The 25,152-nt window shown below is 36.6% G+C and overlaps 1 protein-coding gene across 5 annotated transcripts in view; it reads right to left on the bottom strand.

Annotated features, from left to right (window-relative positions):
• Window positions 1-25,152, bottom strand: part of LOC115216731 (N-acetylated-alpha-linked acidic dipeptidase 2) — a 1,056,093-nt gene that overhangs the window by 56,975 nt on the left and 973,966 nt on the right. For all 5 annotated transcript variants that reach the window (XM_029786272.2, XM_029786273.2, XM_029786274.2 and 2 more), the window contains 4 exons: window positions 9,850-9,945; window positions 7,261-7,346; window positions 5,605-5,727; window positions 535-617 (listed from right to left, as the gene is read on the bottom strand). In XM_029786272.2, the coding sequence (XP_029642132.1) occupies window positions 535-617; window positions 5,605-5,727; window positions 7,261-7,346; window positions 9,850-9,945 (388 nt within the window). The remainder of the gene's footprint in view (window positions 1-534; window positions 618-5,604; window positions 5,728-7,260; window positions 7,347-9,849; window positions 9,946-25,152) is intronic.

Below are 25,152 nucleotides of genomic sequence, written 5' to 3'. Positions count from 1 at the left end.
TATATATATATATAAGTGCATGTGTGGTATGTGTTTATCTCTTACTATTTGATAATTGTTTTTTGTTTATGTTCCTGTAACTTTATTTAACAAAAAGAAATTGATGAAATAAGTATCAAACTCAAAGTAAAGAGTGGGTTCAAATTGATCATCTAAATGCAATAAGGCAGTGCCCCAGCATGGCCACAATCCAGTGACTGAAACCATTAAAAGAGGAAATAGTTGTCGGTGTCATCAAATCTAAAGTGACACACTTCCATCCATTTCCTAATAGTTCATATTTCTCTCTGATAACGAGTCATTAAACAACAGTGGAATCATCAATGATTGTGCTGCTTAGCAACAGAAATATTGCTGAGCAGTTGTGTGACACTGCAACATTTTCCTTTCAACAAATCTACCTAATATTTCATATTTGAAATATAATCTCTGCTCTGTAATTAAAGTTTCCAAATAAACAAAGTTAATTGGAAATTATAAAAATAACCAAAATGCTGATGCCAGTGATAGATAAGGATTTAAGAATACACTCACCTGAACCCATTCATAGGCTCCAATATGCCCATATTTGGTAGCATCCCATAATGCAAAGATGATAGTTCGTCGTGGTCTCCAGTCTAAGACAGAAAAGAAAATATGTGAATCAATATTTGGATGAAAGTTTTATTTAAAATACTCTTTAAGTGATTTTAATGAAGGGAAAGGTATAAAACCTAAATCTTAGGAGGTATATAGCATTATCCTTGGTGTATGAGTTAAGGGTGGGAACTGACTAGAGTGGGGGTTGATAGTGATGAGGTCAACAAGGGTTGGGCTGACAAGGGTTGGGTCGAAAAGGGTGAGGATGAAAAGGGTTGCATTGTTAAGGTGAATTAACAAGGGTAAGTTTGATAAGAGTCGAGTTGAAAAAGATAAGGTTTTGGAGAGCAGAAAGTTAACAGAAGGCAAGAAAACGTGTGTATGAAAGAGGGAAGACTTTGGTAAGAGAAATGTAGTTGGAGTGACATAAATTCAGAGGCAAGAATAAACAAACTGTTTTGATTTCAATTGTGATGATGACTGTTATATTTTGAGAAGCACTTAATGCCATGGCAATGGAACAGCTAAAGAAAGCATGGAATAGATCAACTGAGATTCTTCTCATGTGCTCTAAGGTATCAAGGATTCAATGAACAAGGCTAACTTAGTTAAACTACATCATTATTGAGCATATATTGAGAATCAGCTGTTTATCTAAGGTAAAAAAAATGCTGACAACTGATAGGTTATGAATAAAATTATATTTCTTGCAGAGATAAATAATAATCCAATTAAAAGTACAAATACTAATTATCGTGTATGTTGACCTTCAGATTTGAGTCTCACAGAAGCAATGACGAGTGACCGAGACTTCTTGAGAATTGCTGTCCTTGAGAAGATGCGTCACTAAGTGAAATTGAGGTCATGGTCAGTGCTGGTGATGTGTGAAAGGCACCCAAGCCGGTGACACTTAAAAGGTACCTATGCCAGTGACATGATGTAAAAAGCGCCAATGTAAAAGACACTCAGTATACTCTGTGAGGTGGTTGGTGTTAGAAAGGGCACCCAACCGTAAAAATCAGGCCAAAACAGACTGGAGTTTGATGCAGCTCTCGGGCTTACCATCTCTAGTCAAACTGTCTAACCTATGCCAATATAAAAAACGGACATTAAATAATGATGACAATGATGATGGATAGAAATCAACCCACACTAAAAAAAAAAAAAAAGAAAAAAGAAGTTAAATCTCACAGCATATACTTTATCAGAATGCAATGCTGAGTTGAGTTATTTTCACAGGTAAAGCTGTTTTGTGTGCAACAGACCAGAATACATTCTAGAGGGAGATTTATCTCACATCCATATACTTGTAACACTATAAAAATCAGAGATTTTGGATTCTTATGGTTGGTAATGAAAAAAACCAAAAAAAAAACCAAAAAAAAAAAAAACCAACCAGTTAACTATGTTGGACAACTTATCAGAGGAACCCTCCTAATGACCACCTACCTAAGACTGCTAATCTTAGCATCTAGAATATACTTTAGTCCAAGTAAATGATAAAATTTCACAAAGCTTAACTACGACCACCCCTGACCCTGCCTACATGATCACACAATACATATAAACACAATTTCTGGTTTATTTTCGGTAAATAGTTGTCTGTCTGATAGTTAAGCCATAATGATTGATTCAGCATTAATCTCCACTCCATCTCTTCTACAATGCTTTTAGTTCATTTTAATGTTTTGTGTTATCAACCATCAGTCTTATACCAACTTTGCTTCACTTTTCTCTCTCCCTTTCACATCCGTCAGAAGCCACTTCAACTATATTCTTATGGAATATAAAGGCGGCGAGCTGGTAGAACCGTTAGCAAGCTGGGCGAACTTCGTAGCTGTATTTCGTCTGTCGTTGCGTTCTGAGTTCAAATTCCGCCAAGGTCGACTTTGCCTTTCATCCTTTCGGGGTCGATAAATTAAGTACCAGTTACGCACTGGGGTCGATGTAATCGACTTAATCCCTTTGTCTGTCCCCTCTGTGTTTAGCCCCTTGTGGGTAGTAAAGAAATATATATTCTTATGGAATTCACTCCTTTTTCTCTTACTCTTACTTCTTTCAGATATTAGACTGTTGTCATGCTGGGCACTGTTTTGAAGAATTTTTAGTCAAATGAATCAACCCCAGTTCTTATTTTTGTGAAGCCTGGTACTTATTCTATAGGTTTCTTTTTACCGAACTGCTAAGTTATGGGGATGTAAACACCAACACAGGTCGTCAAGCTGTGGTGGAGGACAAACATAAACACAAAGACACACACACACACACACCACACACACACACACACCACACACACATATATATTTCATTTTTGGATTTGGTTTGCAAGATTCTTTATGTGAGTTCGCGTGTTGAAGCATATTCTGTTGTGTCTGGGGAGAGTCATTCTCTTTTAGTGCCTTATAATTTAACACACTCACCAGTAAAATTTCCACTCATTTCTTCCTTTATTTTTCTAAAATTTTCATTGCCTCTTGCAACCTTTTCAATAGTCTTGACTCTATCTGTTATTTACACTGCGTTCCTTTTTGTTTGTTTGTGCGCATGTGTGTGGGTCAGTGTGTGTGTCTATGCATGTATGTATGTATGTATGTATGTATGTATGTAGGTATGTATATGTATGTGTATGTATATATGTGTGTGTACGCATATGTATATATGTATGTGTGTGCATCTGTATATATTCTGCATATTCATGTGCTTGTGCATCTATGTATGTGTGTGTGCATGTGTTTGTATATGTATGCACCTGTCTCCTTGTGTGTGCATATCTGTGTGTGTGTGTTATGCAACTATGTCCCATGTTTGTATGTATGGATGTGCATCTCTATATGTTTGGGTCTAAAAAAAAGACCTCACACTCAGACAACTATGGGAGTATGTCCTTATAAATGAAACTTCCCCAATACTAAATAGGAAATATACATAGTAGATATTATACCCCCATACCCACAGTTTACACAGGTAGAGTCGAATAGTTAGTGGGCTGTTATGTAGATAGATGTATGTATGTGTGTGTGTGGGTGTATGTATATATGTGTGTGTGTATATGCACATGTATGTAAGCATATGGATATGAAAAGAAACAGATCAACATACAGATAGATAGGTACATAGGTTATAAGAACAGACAAGCACACATACGCAAATGGAAACTGAAACACATGACCATATATACATACACACGTCACTTCACACAAGCACACATATGGAGACACGTGTCCACACGTGTGGAGATGCACATCCATCCATCCATACAAACACGGTACATAGTTGCAAAACACACACAAGGAGACAGAGGTGCATACATATACACACACATACACACACATACATAAAAAAACATACAAACAGACACGCAAGCACATGAATATGCAGAATACATACATACAGATGCACACACATACATATATAGATATGCATACACAAACATATATACATATGCATACATACATAGGCACACACACACACACACACTGACCCACACACATGTGCAGAAACAAACAAAAAGGAAAGCAGAGTAAATAACAGATAGAGTCAAGACTATTGAAAAGGTTGCAAGATGCAATGAAAATTTTAGGAAAATGAAAATAAGAAATAAGTGGAAATTTTACTAGTGAGTGCATTAAATTATAAGGCACAAAAAGAAAATGACTCTTCCCAGATACATACATACAAGTATATATATATATAAATTTTATCCTACATTAGTTATAAATTAAATAGTGTTCACTTCCGGATTCTCTTACTCTGTGAAAGTTTCTAGTTCGAATCACACGTGTCTCGAGATGTGCCGAAGTTTTTCTATTTTGGATATATTTGGGGTACTTAGGTCTGTTCAGGACTTAGTGCTTGCTTCTTCCATGGGTATGAGTAAGTATTTCACTTATATCTTACGTATTTATCGCTGAAGAGGGGAAAATTCTTATGAATTAACCCCGAAATTGGGACCAATACGGTAATAACGGATTTTTTAGAAATTTCAATCGGTTTGTTTCGAGACGCATAAATTATAATGGTTATTGACAACTTTTGTCTTTTTTTCGGCATATTTGGCATTAGAATTTTTCTTTTGCCCTTATCTTGTAAATTATTTATAAATTTAACCTTTAAAGGTATTTTTTGATATGCTGGCCATTGATAAAATTTTTTTCCTGAAAAAAATTTTATCCTACATTAGTTATATATATATATAATATATATATATATACACACACATGATGGGCTTCTTTCGGTTTCTGTCTACAAAGTCCGTTCACAAGGCGTTGATTGTCCTGAAGCTATAGTAGAAGACACTTGCCCAAGTTACCATGCAGTGGGCCTGAACTCAGAACTGTGTGGTTGGGAAGCAAGCTTTTTACCACACAGCCACACCCTGATTACATTTTCTTATTAACTACAGACATTCAAAAGTTCAAACAAAACACAATCTGTATTTTTAACCTTAACCAACTGTCTCTATCTTAAAGAATCGAGGCCAAGAAAGACTGTGGTAACAGCAACTTAGAAAATAAAGATAAAACATTTAATATTTTTTCTATATTTCTTCAAAACATTTTGAAATACCTGCTGACATACCAGCTTCCCATAATATTATTTTAAATACTGATTTCAGATATAAGTATAGGGCCGATATTTGAGAAGAATATGACCGATTATATTACACCCAGTACTTGAGCAGTACATCATTCAAGTACAGGAGTTGATGAACAGGAAGACTGTATCACCCTATACGAAGAGAAAGACACAGTGGATATTGTATTCTGAGATATTCATGAAAATGATGGGATGGTCATGATTGGAATGTCTCTGATCAAAAGTTATTGAGATCCTCTTATTTATCTTAAATGACATGAAAAAAAAGAGAGAGAAATGTAGGACACAGTTTCATTCCTTTCCTTGTTCAGCTAAGAATAAAAATAAACGACAACAATTGGATACAAAATTTCTTTGATATTCTGTGATGAAAGTAAAAAAAAAAAGGACAAAAGAAAAGCAAACAAAGAATAAAAAACCAATACCAACCTTCTTTTTTCATAACATTGGAGAACGACTTGACCAATTCCATTAGGATGGCATAGCCACTGCCTGAGTCTACTGCCCCCTGAGTCCATGAATCAACATGAGCACCAACAATAATATATTTATCTGCAAGAAGGTTAAAAGAAAAAGAGAGAGAGAATAAATCATAAAATTACAGTAATGTCTGAGAGAATATCTGCAGGGCATTTATGGTTTCTCTCCAAAGTTAGAATGTAGGGTTCTAGCAGGACTGAAACTGCCATAATTATAAATTTCGCTGCTAAAATCTTTAAAAGCTTTCTACTCTGCTGAGTTATCGTACAAATTTAGTATGATGCCAAAGTGGTTGAAGCCCAGCCATTTCAAGTTAATTTGTCAAACTAGAAAGATGGAGGTATTTTACAAGGAGTGTAAGAGATCATAGGTCCTTCATCATTTTTGCTAGTTGAATGGACTGGTGCAACGTGACATAAAGTATATTCCTCAAGAACACAACATATCAACCAGTCCAGGAATTGAAACCACAATCTCATAATCATGAATGCAACACCCTAACCACTGAGCCATATGCCCAGAAACTGAATAATTATCACTGCTCACTCTTGGAGTGGTTGGCGTTAGGAAGGGCATCCAGCTGTAGAAACACTGCCAGATCTGACTGGCCTGGTGCAGCCTTCGGGCTCCCCAGACCCCAGTTGAACCGTCCAACCCATGCTAGCATGGAAAGCGGACGTTAAATGATGATGATGATGATGACAATTAACAACTATTTTCTTACAAACTGTTAGTTAATTTAATCTGCTACAGCATGATGTAAATTGGTGTTATGATAAGTAGTGTTTTACAAGCATTGTAAGAGACGGCAATTTAAGTTGATCCACAGAATTGGAGGCCCAAAACTTTTCCCCATAATATCAACACTTATTCATTTCTGCTGATGCTATGCTACATTTTTGGTGGAAAGCTAAAGGAGAGAATTGGATCTAATTATCATCCATGGGACTCTCTGTGGATATGAGGTTGGGAACTAGTACAGACTTATGAGACAGAAGTCAGGTACTTCTTTCTTTATTAGTGTTATGATTCTTCCTGGCTAATTTTTTACTATTTTTAAAATGAGGATTGGATCTTTTAAGTCTGAAATCATAAGATAGCTTATCCCATAAAGAGGATAAGATGACCATATACAGAGTTGTTCATGAAGCCTTTAACGTCTAACTGACCATAGCTATCTGTTCTATCTGTTTTAAGTTCAAATTGGCCAGATCTGGCTTCTCTCAATTATCCAACAACGGTATTCTAAAGATAAACAATTGCATCATCAAAATTCCAAATCTGTGAATAAATGTCCATTACATTTAATATGATTCAATAGTCATTTCTTCCAAACACAAAGTGAGCCTCTAAGTTGTTGTTGCTTGACTAGCTAGAAATAGAGCACATCTCTCTCAAAACATTACAGCCTTATCATCTTAAACAAAGCAAGACATATTAGATAATGTGGCCCTAAATATATTGTATAAAAATATAAAAAAGGGATGGTCACAGTTGGAAAGCTGATTGTAAACAAGCACAAGTAGAAGACTAGGGGTGGGGGTTAAACAACAAGAACAACAACCTGAACACAAAAGAAGAAAAAATCTTAAAACAGCAACAGACCTTTCTCATACTTTCCTCGGATCACCCCAATAATATTACTGATATCTCTTCTTGATCTTTGGTTGTTTACTGTTAAGTTCACAATCCTGCAATAAAACAACAAGAATGCTAAACCAGAAGCAAGAAAACAGTGTTTATACATATAAATATATATATATGTATATATATATTTTAAATTAAATCCAGTACAAGGAAAATAGGGATGGAAACATCCAATATTTCACTGGCTCAACTGTTTAATACCCAATTTAATAGAGAAAAACTTTACAATTCACATGGGTATATATTAAATTTATGAAAATGAAAAGAAAATGGAGATATGCAATTGTCAATTCAAAAATTAAAATTTATTAACATCTATTATATTATATTATATTCTTATAATAATATAATATAATAAATATAATATGATAAATAATAATAATATAATGAATAATAATATAATATTATATTATTGTAATATAATATAAATAATGATATAATATAATAAATATAATATAATAAATAATAAATATTAAATACAAATTACATACAATTGTTTTGATTCTTACCCATAATAAATGTGTCTGTCTGTCTGTCTATATGTATGTATGTATGTATGTATGTATCTTATACATATATATATATATATATATATATATAAAACATTGACATTTTATTGTTATTTTAATTTTAATATTTCTATTATATGTAATTTTCTAGATGGTGTAATTTAATTGTTCATTTTGAATTGATAAAAGCTGGTTTTTTTCTAATTTTTATATATATATATATATATATTAACATTTCACTGAGGCATTGCAATACTAATAACCTGATAGAGACCTAAGTATATGTATGCTTCTGAATGAAGTATTAGTTGAGTACAGATTGGTAATAAGAAAGAGATGACAAAGGAATAAGATAATTGTTTATTCCTTTGTCATTTATAAATGTTGGCACTCTGTTGATTATGATGACAAGGGTTCTAGTTGATCTGATCAACAGAACAGCCTGCTTATGAATTTAATGTGCAAGTGGCTGAGTAAACCACAGACACGACATGTGTACCCTTAAAACAGGGAGATTTAGTGTGACACAGAATGTGATAAAGCCGACCCTTTGAAATACCAGTATTACACATTTTTGCCAGCTGAGTGGACTGGAGCAACATGAAATAAAGTTTCTTGCTCAAGTGACACAATGCACCACTGGGAATTGATCTCATGACCTTTGGACTTGGTGGCAGCAGATCAGAAGAGGCAAGTGGTGCAGGTGGAAACATAGCCTCATGTTTGGATAGAAAAACATGATGCAGGGCAAACATCCACTCTGATGTTTTAAGGATAAACACCAAGTTAGCAGCCAATGCAATGTTTTGAGCACTCGTTAAACATTTTGCCAATCTATTACATTCTTATTCAGGCCCAGTTGTCTTATCTTTACTCTGCAACTGGGGATATTGTTCTTGAACAAGAGAGTGAGTCTGACGTGTGCACAGCAGCTCCACCTCACTTAAAAAAAAACAACTTGTGTTAGTCTGTAACATGCACATGCACACACACACACACACACACACACACACACACACACACACACATAGAGTTTTACTCAAGCTATATGCTGCTTTTTAAGTTCTGCATTTACACACTTGCTCAAACAGTTGTGGAGGCGCAATGGCCCAGTGATTAGGGCAGCGGACTCGCGGTTTCGATTCCCAGACCGGGCGTTGTGAGTTTTATTGAGCGAAAACACCTAAAAGCTCCATGAGGCTCCGGCAGGGGATGGTGGTGATCCCTGCTGTACTCTTTCACCACAACTTTCTCTCACTCTTACTTCCTGTTTCTGTTGTACCTGTATTTCAAGGGGCTGGCCTTGTCACTTCTGTGTCCCGCTGAATATCCCCGAGAACTACGTTAAGGGTGCACGTGTCTGTGGAGTGCTCAGCCACTTACACGTTAATTTCATGAGCAGGCTGTTCCGTTGATTCGGATCAACCGGAACCCTCGTCGTCGTTACCGACGGAGTGCTTCCATCCATCCATCAAACAGCAGTTTAATGCAGTGTCACAAATTGATCCAATGTCAATGATGGCATTGTAGCCCCTTATTTCATTGGCTAAGGCAGACCACGTTAATTGCCCATAAGAATGCCCATTTCTTGCAGTAAAGAAACATTTGTCATATAGGGACACAAATTTACTTGGCTTGGTGTTGGAAATCTTGAGCCAAATTTAGGTCAATTAGAGGTAATTAACATAAAAGGCTAATTCCATACACACACAATATATTCATACAAATACACAAATACATTGTTTCACATTTGCTTTATTTTTCCCTGCTAAGAAGAGTTAATCAGCCTATTGGCTCTACAAATATAAATATATACATATGATATATTAAGACAGATATTATTAAAGTCAAATGGTCTGACTAGTGCTAATAAGTTCAACTGTGATTTATAAATGGTGGCATTTATTGTTTCAATGAAGCAAACAGTACTTTGCTTTACTGCACAATATTCTGGTTGCAACATAAAATCTATGTTTTCTGAAATATCTGAAACTCAAACCAAGAAACTAATCAATAATTCATTGAAAACTGTACAAACCTGTTGTTTCTAGGTTCTGAATAACCAGGCCCAGTACTGTAAGAGATGTTAAGTCCTCCAAGCCAATGTGCTCCCAAATTGTTGCCCGTCAGATCCCTACAGACAAAAATAAAATGAAATACGGTCATAAAATATAGGAAATCAAACATTATATGAAACTTTCTCAAACACTCGCGTTTCTCTCCCTCCCTCACACTACCACTGGAGAATTTTATACAGGACACACACACACACACACACATGCATTTGATGATGTGAAGAATTTACAAGTTGATCATGAAATAATTAATTTCTAGTCTTAATTAAAAAATATATATATAAACAAGAGGAAAAGTGCCAATAATAAATGACTATTATTTTGTCTTCATTTGGTAAATATATTGAGATCTAATATTACTCAGAATCTGCTAGTGAGAATATGAAGGTATCCATTATTGTTGCTCATGGGCCCACACCTCCCACACCCTCAGGGTTGGCACACTCAATGTGGGCACACTGAAAGGTAGGTCTGGTGATATTGGTGAGATGCTTGAATGGAGACGCGTAGATTTATGCTGCATCCATGAAGTAAGGTGGAGAGGAGGTTCTGCTAGGTTCCTCACAGGCAAAGAACAAAGGTATAAGATTTTCTGGGCAGGGAACAATAATGGGGTCAGGGCTGTGGGTATACTTCATGCGGAGAAATGGGTTGATAAGGTAATAGAGGTAGTCAGAGTCTGCGATAGAATACTTAAGATTAGATTAGTGCTTCATCATGGGTTAGCAACCATTATCTCGGCCTATGCCCCTCAGTTGGGGCCACCTGATGGACAGAAAGAATGATTTTATGACACCTTCTTGCAGACTAGCTCATCAACGAATGACAGGGACCTTCTCTTTGTGGCTGGTGACTTCAATTGACATGTTGGACAACATGCAGGGGGCTTCCATGGCATATTTGTAGGCTATCGTTTTGGTTTTCGCAATGAGGAGAGAACCAGGCTTCTGGAGTTCTGTGATACAAATGATCTTATGGTTTGTAACAGTAACCACAGGCAACCTACCAGTCACCTATTCACCTACCGATCTGGTAGACACACTAGTCAAATTGACTAAATCTTTGCCAGGAAACGGGAAAGATGGCTACTTATAAATGCCAAACCTTCCCAGGTGAAGAATGCACCCCACAACATAGATTAGTAGTTAGCGACTTCAGGATCAGGGCTAAATGGATGCCCAGAAGATGACCAGCACAGAGAAGAAGGGTCTGGAAGCTTAAGGATCCTGTGAATGGACAGAGATTTAGAGACATATTACTCGAAGCTTTTGATGAAATAGAGGGGGATATAGCATCACAGGATGTGGAAGACAACTGGAGTTTCCTATGGGACAACCTGTTGAGGGCTACTGACCAGATCTGTGGATGGTGCAAAGTCCCCTCTCGACCCAAGGTAATGTGGTGGTAGAACAATGTAGTTGACAGGGCCATTAGGGAAAAGAAACAGGTATGGAAAGATTGGAAGAATGGGGGTAGCAGGGAATTGTATCAGACTGCCAGAAGGGAAGTGAGGAGATAGGTTTATTTAGCCAGAAGGGAAGCAGATAAGAAAAATATTTGCCAATGTTCTGTGTTGTGAGGACCAAAGACTAGAGATGTTTCATGTTGCAAGAAAGTGCATGAGAGAGAATCATGATGTCATAGGAGAGAAATGTGTCCGCATGGATGACAGCTTACTTGCATTTAACAAGGCTGCAAGGAGAGAGACTTGGAGATGCCACTATGAAAGGTTGCTAAATAAAGAGAATGAATGGGAGAAAGAGAGTCTGCCGAATGTAGACCTAACAGAGGGACCAGCTATCCGAATTGACAGAACCTTGGTAGATAAAGCAATTAAGGGTATGAAGACAGGGAAAGCCCCCGGCCCATCAGGAATCACCACAGAGATGTTCAAAATATCTGGTGAAGTCAGCCATAGTCTAGTCATCCGTATAGTCAATCAAGTGATACATGAAGCAGTCATATTCAATGACTGGTGTAGCAGCACCATAGTCAATTGCTACAAAGGTAAAGGTGATGTATTAGATACAAATAATTACAGAGGTATAAAGCTGTTGGATCAGGTAACGAAGGTCATGGAGAGGGTCATAGCCCAACTAATTAGGGAGAGAGTCAGTCTAGATGAGAGGCAGTCTGGGTTTGTGCCAGGGAAAAGTACCACTGATGCTATATTTCTGGTATGACAGCTGCAGGAGAAATACCTAGCTAAAGATAAACCTCTGTACCTGGCTTTCATTGTCATGGAGAAAGCCTTTGACAAAGTCCCCCGTTCCTTATCTGGTAGTCAATGAGGAAACTAGGGATAGATGAATGGTGAGTGAGAGCTGTACAAGCCATGTACAGGGATGCTGTCAGTAAGGAGAGAGTTGGCAATGAGTACAGTGAAGAATTCTGAGTAGGGATACACCAAGGATCAGTCCTTAGCCCCCTCTTATTCATCATAGTCCTCCAGGCAATAACAGAGGAATTCAAGATAGGATGCTCCTGGGAGCTTCTCTATGCTGATGACTTTGCTCTAATTGCTGAGTCACTATCAGAACTAGAGGAGAAGTTTCAGATGTGTAAGCATGGATTAGAATCGAAGGGCCTTAGAGTCAACCTAGCAGAAACCAAAGTCTTAATAAGTAGGAAGGCAGACAAACCACAAATCCCTTCAGGTAGATGGCCCTACTCAATCTGTAGAAAAGGTGTAGGTAGAAACTCCATAAGATGTACCCAGTGTAAGCTATGGACATATAAGAGGTGCAGTAATATCAAACGAAGGCTAACTGGGAAGATACTTTTTGTTTGTGACAAATGCTCAGGAGCAATAAACACTGAAAATGTGCAGAGAACAGCTTCCGTCACATTCCAGGGGGAAAAAGTACAAGTAGTTGATAGCTTCTGTTACCTAGGTGATCAAGTCAGTAGCGGGGGTGGATGCTCTGAAAGTGTAACTGCTAGAATAAGAACAGCCTGGGCAAAGTTCCGAGAGCTCCTACTTCTGCTGGTGACAAAGGGCCTTTTGCTTAGAGTAAAAGGCAGACTGTATGATGCATGTGTACGAACAGCCATGCTACATGGCAGTGAAACATGGGCCGTGACTGTTGAGGACATGCGTAAGCTTGCAAGAAATGAAGCCAGTATGCTCCGCTGGATGTGTAATGTCAGTGCGCATACTCGACAGAGTGTAAGTGCCCTGAGAGAAAAGCTGGACTTAAGAAGCATCAGATGAGGTGTGCAAGAGAGTGACTGTGCTGATATGGTCATATGTTGCAAATGGATGAGGACAGCTGTGTGAAAAAGTGTCACACCCTAGCAGTTGAGGGAACCTGTGGAAGAGGTAGACCTAGGAAGACCTGGGATGAGGTGGTGAAGCACGACCTTCGAACATTGGGCCTCACCAAGACAATGAAAAGTGACCGAGACCTTTGGAGATATGCTGTGCTTGAGAAGACCCAGCAAGCCAAGTGAGACCGTAACTATAGCCTATGCCAGTGCTGTATAACCAGCCCATTTAAGAGTACCCTTGAATCATTGGACAATAAACTACGCTTGCGAAGACCTGTTGAGGCAAGGGAAATCATTGTTGTGGCAGATGACAGTACCACCTGATTGGCACCTCTGCCAGTGGAACATTAAAAGCACCATTTGAGCGTGCTCGTTGCCAGTACCGCCTGACTAGATCCTGTGCAGGTGGCACGTAAAAAGTACCCTTTGAGCATGTCCGATGCAAGGGGCCACCTGACTGGCCCTTGTGCTGGTGGCACGTAAAAGGATCCAGTACACAGAATGGTTGGCTTTAGAAAGGGTGTCCAGCTGTAGAAAGTTTGCCAGATCAGATTGGGGTCTGGTGCAGCCTTTTGGCTCACCAGCCCTCAGTCAAACCATCCAAGCCATGCCAGCATGGAAAGCGGATGTTAAACAACAACGATGATGATGATACACTTTACAGAACTTTAAATTTGAAACTTCCTTCAAATATACCCAAAGAGTGTGTTACAGCTGACATTTACAACCTTTACCTAATTGTTTTAAAAGCTGTAGAGTGTATACATACATACATACATACATATATATATATATATATATACACACACAAACACAGATGCATATATATATATACACACACATACACACATATATATATATATATATATATACCTTCACACAACTAACACACACACACGCACATATATGTATGTATATTGCAACTGTTACAGTAAGAGACATATAATAACTTAATAGCTTGTATGTACAGATATGTTCACTTCCACTGTTGCAAGGTCACAAATGAACAGTAAAACCCGCAATTCAGCCTAAAGATATAATTGAATTTAAAGAACACAAGTTAGACTTTAGTATCATAATTCTAAATGCTACACAATTTAAATAGCTTACTGAAATATTCACAGCTTTATTTCTTGATTACAGAACTTATTTGCTGATTTTTAAAGACGTATAACATCTCATAAAAATTTTACCAACTCCTTTGGAGATTTCATCTGAATACAAAAGTTTGACAGATGTGACTGTGGAGTTAGAAGTTTGCTTCTCAAACACATGGATCTAGGTTCAGTCCTGCTGCATGGCACCTAGAACAAGTTTCTACTACTATACCCTCAAGCCAATCAAAGCGCTGTGAGTGGATTTGGTAGACAGAAACTGAAAGAAAACCATCATATTATGTGTCTATGTGTGTGTGTGTGTGTGTGTGTCTCATCACTACTTCACAACCAGTGTTGGTGTGTTTATGTCTCCCACTAAGTGGTTTGGCAAAGGAGACCAAGAAAGTACTAGGCTTAAAAAAAGTACTGGGGATCAGTCATTTGACTAAAATTTCTTCAAGGTGGTGCCCCAGCATGGCCACAGTCTAATGACTGAAACAAGTAAAAGATAAATGGTAAAAGATAACAGCTTAATTTTAAATCAATGCTAATTAAAAGAAATAAAAATAAATAGCAATGATTAGGAATTGAAACCACATCATTTTCATATTAGAGAGGAAATGTTATACTCTATCCATCTACCTAGATATACATACAAAATAGCTAATAAACAACGTGATGGCAAGCATTTGACTGTGTGTACGGCTGTAACTGTCCATCCACCTAGATGTGCCCACTGTAACTGCCTGCTTTGGATTGATTCTTTGCTGTTATTACTAACTCAGGACATAAAACTGTGAAACTGTAAATCCTGATGTGTCTGTGTGTCTGTGTGTGTGTGTGTGTGTGTGTGTGTGTGTGTGTGTGTGCACCCACATATAAAGACACAGAACATCTATAAGAAGTGAGATATATAATCATAAAAGTAGCATGAGGAAGGTGCGAAGGGGAAAGTTGGGAGGAGAATTGGTCAAATAGAATTAAAACTTAAAAAAGAAGATAGAGGAAAATAAAGATGAAGCATCAAGGTTAGTTATGGAACACGAGAGAAATGAATAAAGTGTGTGTGTGTGTGTGTGTGTGTATGAGAACTAAAAATTCAGTGACAGCTTTTCTTAGATATGTCAATGACAGCATCTCTTAGATGTATGAAAAGGAAAGATGCAAATAATCTCTCTGTAATGTTCATAATAAAATGTGATTGATAAAATAAGAATCGGTCAATAAGATGATTGAGTTTATTCACCTGACTACACCCCACCTGGCCACCCCGCCATCCCACTCTCCTTTACATAAAAAAAGCCTTGTGAGTAGATGCATATATAGCTGTGTGTGAATGTGTATATAAGTATATATTTATAAATGGAAATATAAACTGCTAGAAAGACAGACATTATCAGGTACAAAGAAATATCCAGACTTGGGGTAATAATTGGGATAACTGCTGCAACTACTACTACTACTACTACTACTACTACTACTACTACTACTACTACTACTACTGCTGCTGCTGCTGCTGCTGCTGCTGCTGTTGCTGCTACCACCACCACCACCCCTGCTAATAACAACAATAAGAGTAATCCTTTCTACTATAGGCACAAGGCCTAAAATTTGAGGGGAGGGGTTTGAGGGGACTAGTTTGATCCCATCGGCCCCAGTGCTCAGCTGCTACTTATTTCATTGACTCCCAAGAAGATGAAAGGCAAGGTCAACCTTGGCAGAATTTGAACTCAGAACATAAAAACAGACGAAATGCCACTAAGCATTTTGCTCGGTATACTAATGGTTCTGCAGCTCGCTGTCTTAATAATTATAATAATCCTTTCTATTAAAGACACAAGGCCTGAAATTTTGGGGGCAGGAATAAGTTGATTACATCAACCCCAGTGTTTCACCAGTACTTGATTTATTGATTCTGAAAGGATGAAAGGCAAAGTCGACCTTGGTGGAACTTGAACTCAATATGTAAAGACTGTGGACAAGTTTTGAGGAATTTTAGTTGAACTAATCAAACCTAGTAATTCTTTTCTTTTGCCAAACTGCTAAGTTATGGGGATATAAACGTATCAGTACTGGTTGTCAAGTGGTGGTGGTGGTGGGAAACACATGCACACACATATGATAAACTTCTTCCGATTTCTGTCTACCTAATCCACTCATAAGGCTTTGGTCAGCCTGAGGTTATTGTAGAAGACACTTGCCCAAGGTGCCAAGCAGTGGGAATGGACCCAGAAGCATATATATATATATATATATATATATATATATATACACAACCCCACCATTTATTGATCTATATCTATATATATATATATATATATACTTTATTTAAAGCAGCAGAAAATTCAACAAAACCTGTTACTCTGAGTTTCCCGTTGCCGTTCATCGGACAGTTTTTGCTGGATTCTAGCAAAAACTGTCCGATGAATGACAACGGGAAACTCAGAGTAACAGGTTTTGTTGAATTTTCTGCTGCTTTAAATAAAGCATATTACTCTACCACTGGTATTTGAGTACTCTTTTTTCCACCTTGTTTCACATTTATGTGTTTACTCCGGTATATATATATATATGCAAGATAGGCCATAGGCCAATGAGTTTAGAGTCTAAAGAAATGCTGTAAAGCTAAGCCCTTTATGGACATGAAACCCTGGGTAATTCCATAAACTGGCCATATCTATCTTTATCTATATACTCTACTGCTCTGTAACTTGGTGTGTGTTTCTTTTCTCGATGGATGGATGGATGGATGGATGGATGGATGGACATTCATTTCAAACTTAGAAGTAATTCTTCCCTTGCTTTCTTGTACTATTGCTCCCATATATAAGATTGTTCTTACAATTTAAATCCATTCTGATGTGATGTTGATTGGAAATATCACTCTGTACAGTTTTGTATAATTTTATAAAGATTTCACAACTCGAATACACAAATGAGAGATAAAAGCTCAAACAGACACAATAACTTTATACAACCATCATCCTATATATAATTTATAGGCTTCTCTTAAGATTTCTTTAATTATTACTCTGTATATGCCCTATCTTACATTTAATAATTTTATATAGCACCTAATTGAATTAATGCATACTTTAAAATACAATCCAGTTTATTTTTCTTTTAATTTATTTATTTAAATAGACATGAGTAATTTATAAGTTTTGAGGTTTCCATAAGCATGTTTTTATGCCCATTTTATAAATATTTCCCTTCAGTCTAATTTCCCATACGTGTGTGATTGCAGTTATATTACCTCCCCACTGTTAGCTTTTAGCTTTGTTCATTTAATCTAATTATTGTAAAGTAAGTTTATTTATTTTTCATTAAAATTCACATTACTTATTTATTCCTGAGGCTTCTAACAGCTTTCAGTAATTTAATAGTTCTTATTAGCTAATAGAATATTAAAAGACTTGAAGTTTTCATTTACAAAACATTTATTTCAACTTGTAATTCTAATCTACCACTAACCACAAATTAGTTTCTTAAGGAGACTTTAAAAATATATACTTATAGTAGGTATGTACTTCTATCAATATATCTCAGCTTTAAGGTGGCAAGATAGCAGGGATCTTTTCGGTTTGAACGGCAGTTTTTTCTAGCGGTGTCATATGAAATTGTCACCCATAATTATGACCCTAGTATCGATCTATTGCATTTCAATCTGTTTTAGGATTAGGGTTAGGAGTGGGGGGAAGGGTATCTTTTTTTCTTCAGAAATGTAAATAAACCCAATCTGTTTCTTAAATGAGGAACATATTTATACGGCACAAAATGTTTTTTACCTCAATGGACATCATCGATTGGTTGAAATTGCAGAAATTGAAGAAAAAAACAACAAATATCTTACAAACTATAGAATTTTCTCAATAAAGCCAAGAGAAAAAGATGTTTTATAAACATATTCTACCAGTATATGAAGTTTAAAATTTTTTAGTTACCTAGAAATTATGCTAAAAACTGCCATTCAAACAGAAAAGATTCAAATAGAAGAATTGTCAGCACACTGGGCTTGGTGGTATTTCATCCATCTTACATTCTAAGTTCAAATTCCACTGAGGTTGACTTTGCCTTTTATCTGTTCGATTGGGGTTGATGTAAAAGACTTGTTATGTTTTTGGGGGTTTGAATATCTCGTTGCCACTAATGTTATGACAATGTTGGGGTGTGCACAAGGGTGTAGAATAGTATTACCCAAATGAATATTTGGATATGGTTATCTAGAATAACCTTTCGCAGAATTAATATGTTCACACAGAATGTGCTCTGTGCTATGCCAAACATAGTTACCATATTAAACTAACACAACATCCAATATGATTAATCAACACTGTCAACTGTTCGCTGTCATCAACCACTGACTGTCAGCTCTGACAGTTATTTATTTTATAGAAATGCATCAGTCCACTTTTAGTTAGGTGGGGGTGGTCAGGGTCCTTTCATAATATAATATATATATATTAGCTTAGATTGTTGGACGATGCTGCTCGATTTTCTGAATTGGATCCTGTGTATTGTGTTCTCTTCTCTGAGGATCTGGCTGGGGTGACAGCTCATGTTGGTTGGCCACAACTGATGAGGAAGTATCTTGCAGAGAAGGGGACTGACTGGGACAGTGCTCAGAGGGTTGCTCTGAATGAACTGAGCAGATACTGACAAATAGTGGATACAGCCATGCACTGCAATGGCACATGCCCCTAAACCTGATCTGATCTAACAACAATGCAAACAATTAAATCATGATAGTTACCATGAGAGAAACTCTCATATTGGCTTCTGGGGTGTATAAAAGCACCATTACTTACATCACTAGTGGGGAGATAAACCACCTGCAATCCCCATAGCTACCACCAAGACTACCAGATAAAAGTGCTCATATGCACCGGAAGGTAATATGAGGGTTTCTCTCCTAGCAATTATCACAGTATTTTATGTTCTAACGCAACACCCACACTTAAGTGGGGATAAATATTACCTGTTAGCATTAATACTGCTTCAGTCACTAACAAACATTTAAAAAAAAATAAAATCATTGTTAAAGTCAGTCCATTTACAAGCTACCCAGAATTATACTAAGTTACTGTTTTTATCCAACCTTAGAACGATCATTCCCCAATAAACATTCTCATCACTTTTTTTCTTTATATCACTCTCTCTCTCTCTCTCTCTCTCTAAACCTTCCATTCCACCTGCCAATCTTCTGACCTACATGTTTATCATTGTAGCTTTTAAACTGGTCACATCTGGCTCAAATATTTTACTGCTTTTATGTTTAAACCATCTAGATCTAGCCTCTCCCATCTACCCTGCAATGGCGTTCTCAAAATAAATAATTACATCATCAAAATCTCAAAGTTATAAGACAGAGTATGATTAATTAAAAACAAAGTGAATAAACAATCCTTACATTTGACAGAATAATCTGACTGCCAAGGGGTCAATTTGCTTCTTGCTCTTTAGACACTCATTTAGTTTACTCTCTCAAATAAAATATAAATTCCTTTCATTGAGAGTTTTCAACAAATTGTAATAAACGCAGGCATGGCTGTATTGTTAAGATGTTAACTTTCAAACACATGGATTCAAGTTCAGTTCTATTGCATGGCACTTTGGGCAAAGGCCTTCAACGATATCCCTGGGCTGAACAAAGTCTTGTGAATGGATTTGGCAGACAGAAAACTGAAAGGAAGCTCACCGCATATATTTGTGTGTATGTTTGCACCTGCGTTTGACAACTGGTGCTGGTTTGTTTGCATTGCTGTAACAGTGGTTTGGCAAAAGAAAGTGATACAAGAAGGGCAACACTAAAAGAAATATGTAATGGGGGTCTGATCCATTTGACTAAAACCCACCAAGGTAGTGCCCCAGCATGGCTGCAGTCCACTAACAGAAACAAGTAAAGGATAAAAGATACAGGGTGTGCATGAGTGTGTGTGTGCTTGTGCATGTGCATGCGTGTTTGTGCCTCCTTGTTTTGACATCGTATGATAGTTGTAAATGAGCATCACTGCCATATAAGCAGCATCCGTCATTTCCAATATTCTGCAAAAAACACATCTAGCTATGGAGAAATATTACGTTGCTTAGAAACGGGTGATGGTTGGTGTCATGAAGAGCATCCAGCCAAAGAAAATCTGCCTCGATTCACTCCATCAGACCCATGCATGTATGGAAAGGAGGACGTTAAAATGATGACCATGATGTAAAACCCATCATATACACCTGGTTTTTATGATGAGGATTTCCTCCTTGTGCATAAAAACAATCTGGTAAAACTTTTATCACTGACTGAACAAACCAATATGTGAAACTTGGAGTTTCGGCCAACTTAAATTTTCATGATAAACATGACTTGACTCTAGTCTTAGTTTACAGTCACACCATCAGCAAATGTTCCCTTTTTATTCTTAAATGGGTTCTAAAATAATAATCTTACTCTAACATTTACAAGTTGTAATTATATAACAGTTCTGTTATTAGTTGGCTTTGAAAACGTACAGAAATGTTCTGGCTTCTTTAAACTGAGAGGAGAGTAGATAAAACAAAGCATAGGATAAATCAATATCAAACTAGAAAACAATTGATGATCTGTTGGGCTTCACACAGAAAAATGATTTAGAGTTTTCATAAAAGAACAAATGTTTAATGCAATAACATCAAATTGCATATAAACAAATCAGGCAGAGGCATGACCGTCTCATTATGAAATTTGCTTTCCAATTACATGGTTTCAAGTTCAGTTCTACTGTATGACACTTTGGGCAAATTTTTTGTACTATAGCTCAGAGCCAACCAAAGCTTTGTGAATGGATCTGGTACCTGGAAACTGAAAGAAGCTCATTGTATTTGTATATATATGCATGTGTGTGTTTGTGTTACTTTGTCTTGACATCACATGAAAGAAGTAAATGAGCATCATTGTCATACAACTGGTGTTTCTGTGAAAAGTAAAGGGTTGGTGACTAGAAGGGCATCTAGTGAGAAAACCTGCCTCAATGGATTCTGTCTGAGGCAAGGAAGCATGGAAAAGTGGAAGATGATGATGATGATGTATATAATCAAGACTCAATCAGAAAGAATAAAAATATAGAACTACTGACTTTCTTGCACTTTATCATACTTTATACTTAAAAACTTGAAAGAAAGGTAGACTGGCAAATATATCACAAGCATGATATGTGTAAAATGTAATCCATAGTTGTGAATGATCTGTTTATTAGAAACACTAACTCTAAAGGTTCTTGTAAGAAAATAGAGAATTTAAAAGAATTTTGTCGTTCAACATAAAAGCATTCCTCAAAGTCCTTCTGTTGTTCAAGTACCATTAATATTCTTTCAAATCAGATTAACAGGGTTTTATAGTCAACTTTAATTTATTTTGAAATTTGCTTTAGGAAATTACTCATTTCCCTTCCCTGAGATCTACCTGTGTGACCATTCAACCTTGTTTATCAGTACAGATTTATTTATAGGTTGGGAAGAGAAAAGGTCAAAAATATTCCATTCCTACTTGATATCCAATGAAGATAAAAGGAACAGAATTCTTCAAGCATTGAATCATGTATCACTGATATTTCAAAGACCTATTTCAGTGTTTACCAAGTTTTCTCTCTCTCTCACATTCATACATATCCATATATGCATCTATTTATATATACACACACATATATGTCCATGTGTACATATGTATCATGATATATATATATATTATAAATACACACACACACATTTATGTTCACAGACACACATATGTATATATCATCATCATCATTATTTAGCATCCATTTTCCCTGATGGCATGGGTTAGACGGTTTGATTGGAACTCGTAACGCAGAGAGCTACATTAGGGTCCATTCTGTTTTGACTTGGTTTCTATGGCTGGATGCCCTTCCTAAGAACCAACTGGGTGTCTTTTACATATATGTATGTTGTTATTTATATTTTATTTCAAGATTTCTTAACAATGGTGCAGGAGTGGCTGTGTAGTAAGTAGCTTGCTTACCAACCACATGGGCAAATGTCTTCTACTATAGCCTCAGGCCAACCAAATCCTTGTGACAGGATTTGGTAGATGGAAACTGAATGAAGCACTATGTATATATATATATATATATATATATATATATGTGTATATATATGTGTGTGTGTGTGTTTGTATGTTAGTGTGTGTGTTTGTCGCCCCCACCATCGCTTGACAACTGATGCTGGTATGTTTAAGTTCCTGTAACTTAGCAGTTTGGCAAAAGAAACCGATAGAATAAGTACCAGGCTTACAAAGAATAAGTCCTGGGGTCAATTTGTTCAATTAAAGCCACTGCTCCAGCATGGACACAGTCAATGACTAAAACAAATAAAAGAGTAATGGAGAAAGCGTTGGTTTCTAACCTAGATCCAAAATTCCTTCATTGAAATTTCAACATCAACAACGTAGTTCTACATTTATGCATGTATATAGGCAAATGTTCAGAGTCAGTTCATGTGCAGATCTGGATGCTTTGTTTTATATGTGTGTACTCATTCATACAGTCACATGTTAAACTTGTAAAAAGTTTTACATATTTTGACAGTTCCATTGATTGTTTGTATGTGTAGTTTTCTAATCCCTCCCTAGTTTTGAGAACTCCAAACTTGTCAAGATTGGTGGTGAGTCAGTTTCTTACATATCCTAAAGCCTCAATTCTTACTGGTATAAATCTGAACTTGTAATCCAGGTAAAGTAGCCCTATATTTCTCAATAGTGCAGCGTAGGTGCTTTTGTTTTACTGATCTTTAGCCTTATGTTGACATCTGCTGGGCAGCTGACTCCCACTGCTGTCCATAATTTCTCTTCCCCCTCTCCCAAATCACCATATCTAGTCTACTATGTTTGCATTTTATTGAGGTTTACAGACGGACATTCTATTAGTAATCTTTCATGTTATGAGTAGTTATGGTCTCTACTACACTTTATTTCTTATATCTTTGATTTGAGAGTTATCCTTCTGAGGGATCTCATAGTACAGTGTCCTGACACATAATGTCCCATTGGTAGATAATAATACAAAGCTTCTTTTAGTTTCTGTCTACCAAATTCACTCACAAGGCTTTGGTCAGGGTGGGGCAATAAAAGAAGGCACTTGCCCAAGGTACTACCATGCAGTGGGGCTGAACTCAAGATCACATAGTTGGGAAGCATGCTTCTTAACCACATAGCCATGCCATGAGGAGTTCAGAGTGACAGAGGTGAGGGGATAAGCTAGACTCTGAGCTTCATCTAATTTCCTAAGCTTGGTTTCTCAGAACCTCTGTATTCTTACAACACATAACTAAACTTTTGAACTCTCAGGATATCTATTACTTTGTATAGACATTGTAAAACTCATCTATGTTTAACCTTCTACCTGATGAGTGGCAGTCAGCAGTAATTTTCTTGGTGAACATTTGAAGTTTTCCCTATATAAATACAGTTTCTTTTAGCATTAAAGTGTAGGAGAGAAAAAAGACAACTAATATAGTCACTTAATAAGAAGGCTTTTTTAAAATCAATCTATTACAGTCTAAATGACATTTATGGTATTGATTTGAGGGAACATCGAAAGTATCTCCAATTTTATCTTTTCTCAAATCAGCTTCATCTTTGTTTTTGCTTTAGCACACAAGATAAATATCTTAATCTTTTAATATCCATTACTTAGAATTGAATTTCATATCAGTGTTTTTCTTGGCCTTGCTTTGGGTAAAACTTCTAATTGAAAAGCAAAACAAAACAAGTTTACTAATTAATTGGATTTAAGGAGCCATAATCTAAAAGATAATTTCATATCGTGTAAAGTAAATTAAGAAAATCACAAGTGGCTTAGTCTCAGTTGGCATAATTTCAGCCTGAATTTTGTGGTTAATGGTTCTATATCATCACTAGTTCTTCCCTGCCCCCGCCCCAACTACATGACTCCTTTGTGGAAGTGTAGGGCAGTCGACCACAATCTTCATTGATTAGAGATGCTTGAAACTTTTTCCAACAAGAGTCAGCAGACTTTTTATGGTGCAAGTATGGATATCACACATTTGTGGAAATGAAATACAGCCACTTCCAGAGCTTCAGGCGCAGAAGAGGTGTCATAATAGGTGGGAGCAGTGTGATTCTCTGGTCCCTTGTAGAGATGCATCCTCTGTTGAGGTGCTGCATGGTCAAAGACATTGTCTTCATTGATCATCAATGGACAAACATGATAACATGAGGCACTTTCTGTTTCCTTCTTCATTTCATTTTCTCTTTGTTTTATTCTTTTATTTACTGCTTAGCAGTAGCCAGGTCATCACTGAGACAACCTCAGTTGTCTTGATACAAAACATTGTTTATTAATTTTCTAGTTTTATTTATCCAATCATGTGACACAATTCTATCATGTGACATTATCCAAATCCCACATTGTTTATCTTTCACCTTATTTACCCTATTCATCCAATCGTGTGTGACACTTTATTGACTCTACCAGGAGACATTTTTTATACATCGATTCATTTTACGGAGTTTATTATTTCCCACCAGTCAAGGCTTGATTTTATTACAGTCTTATTCATTTACATTGTGGACAATTGGAATTACAGTTTACTATTTTACATTTGATTTTAGAATTATTACAATACTTTTTTGTTCATTAATAAATCATTATCTGAGTACAATATCATTATTCATTCCTACATTATAACAATCATCAAATATGACAGACAAACTATCATTATCCCAAACACTGCTATATTTTTGCAAAAGATGATCAACTCATCTTGATTTATAATAATGAATATGCACTGGTCAATAGTATTTCATAGACAGAGGCTCTGTTCTGGCAGTTGTGTAGTCCCAGTGTTACTTAGATAAACATATCACATGGAGATATTCTCACTAGGAAAGCATTG

This window comes from Octopus sinensis, linkage group LG10 (genome assembly GCF_006345805.1).
Source record: "Octopus sinensis linkage group LG10, ASM634580v1, whole genome shotgun sequence".
Classification (NCBI taxonomy): Eukaryota; Metazoa; Mollusca; class Cephalopoda; order Octopoda; family Octopodidae; genus Octopus; species Octopus sinensis.
The sequence above is the reverse complement of the archived record's forward strand: the minus strand, read 5'-3'. Positions and strand labels throughout refer to the sequence as shown.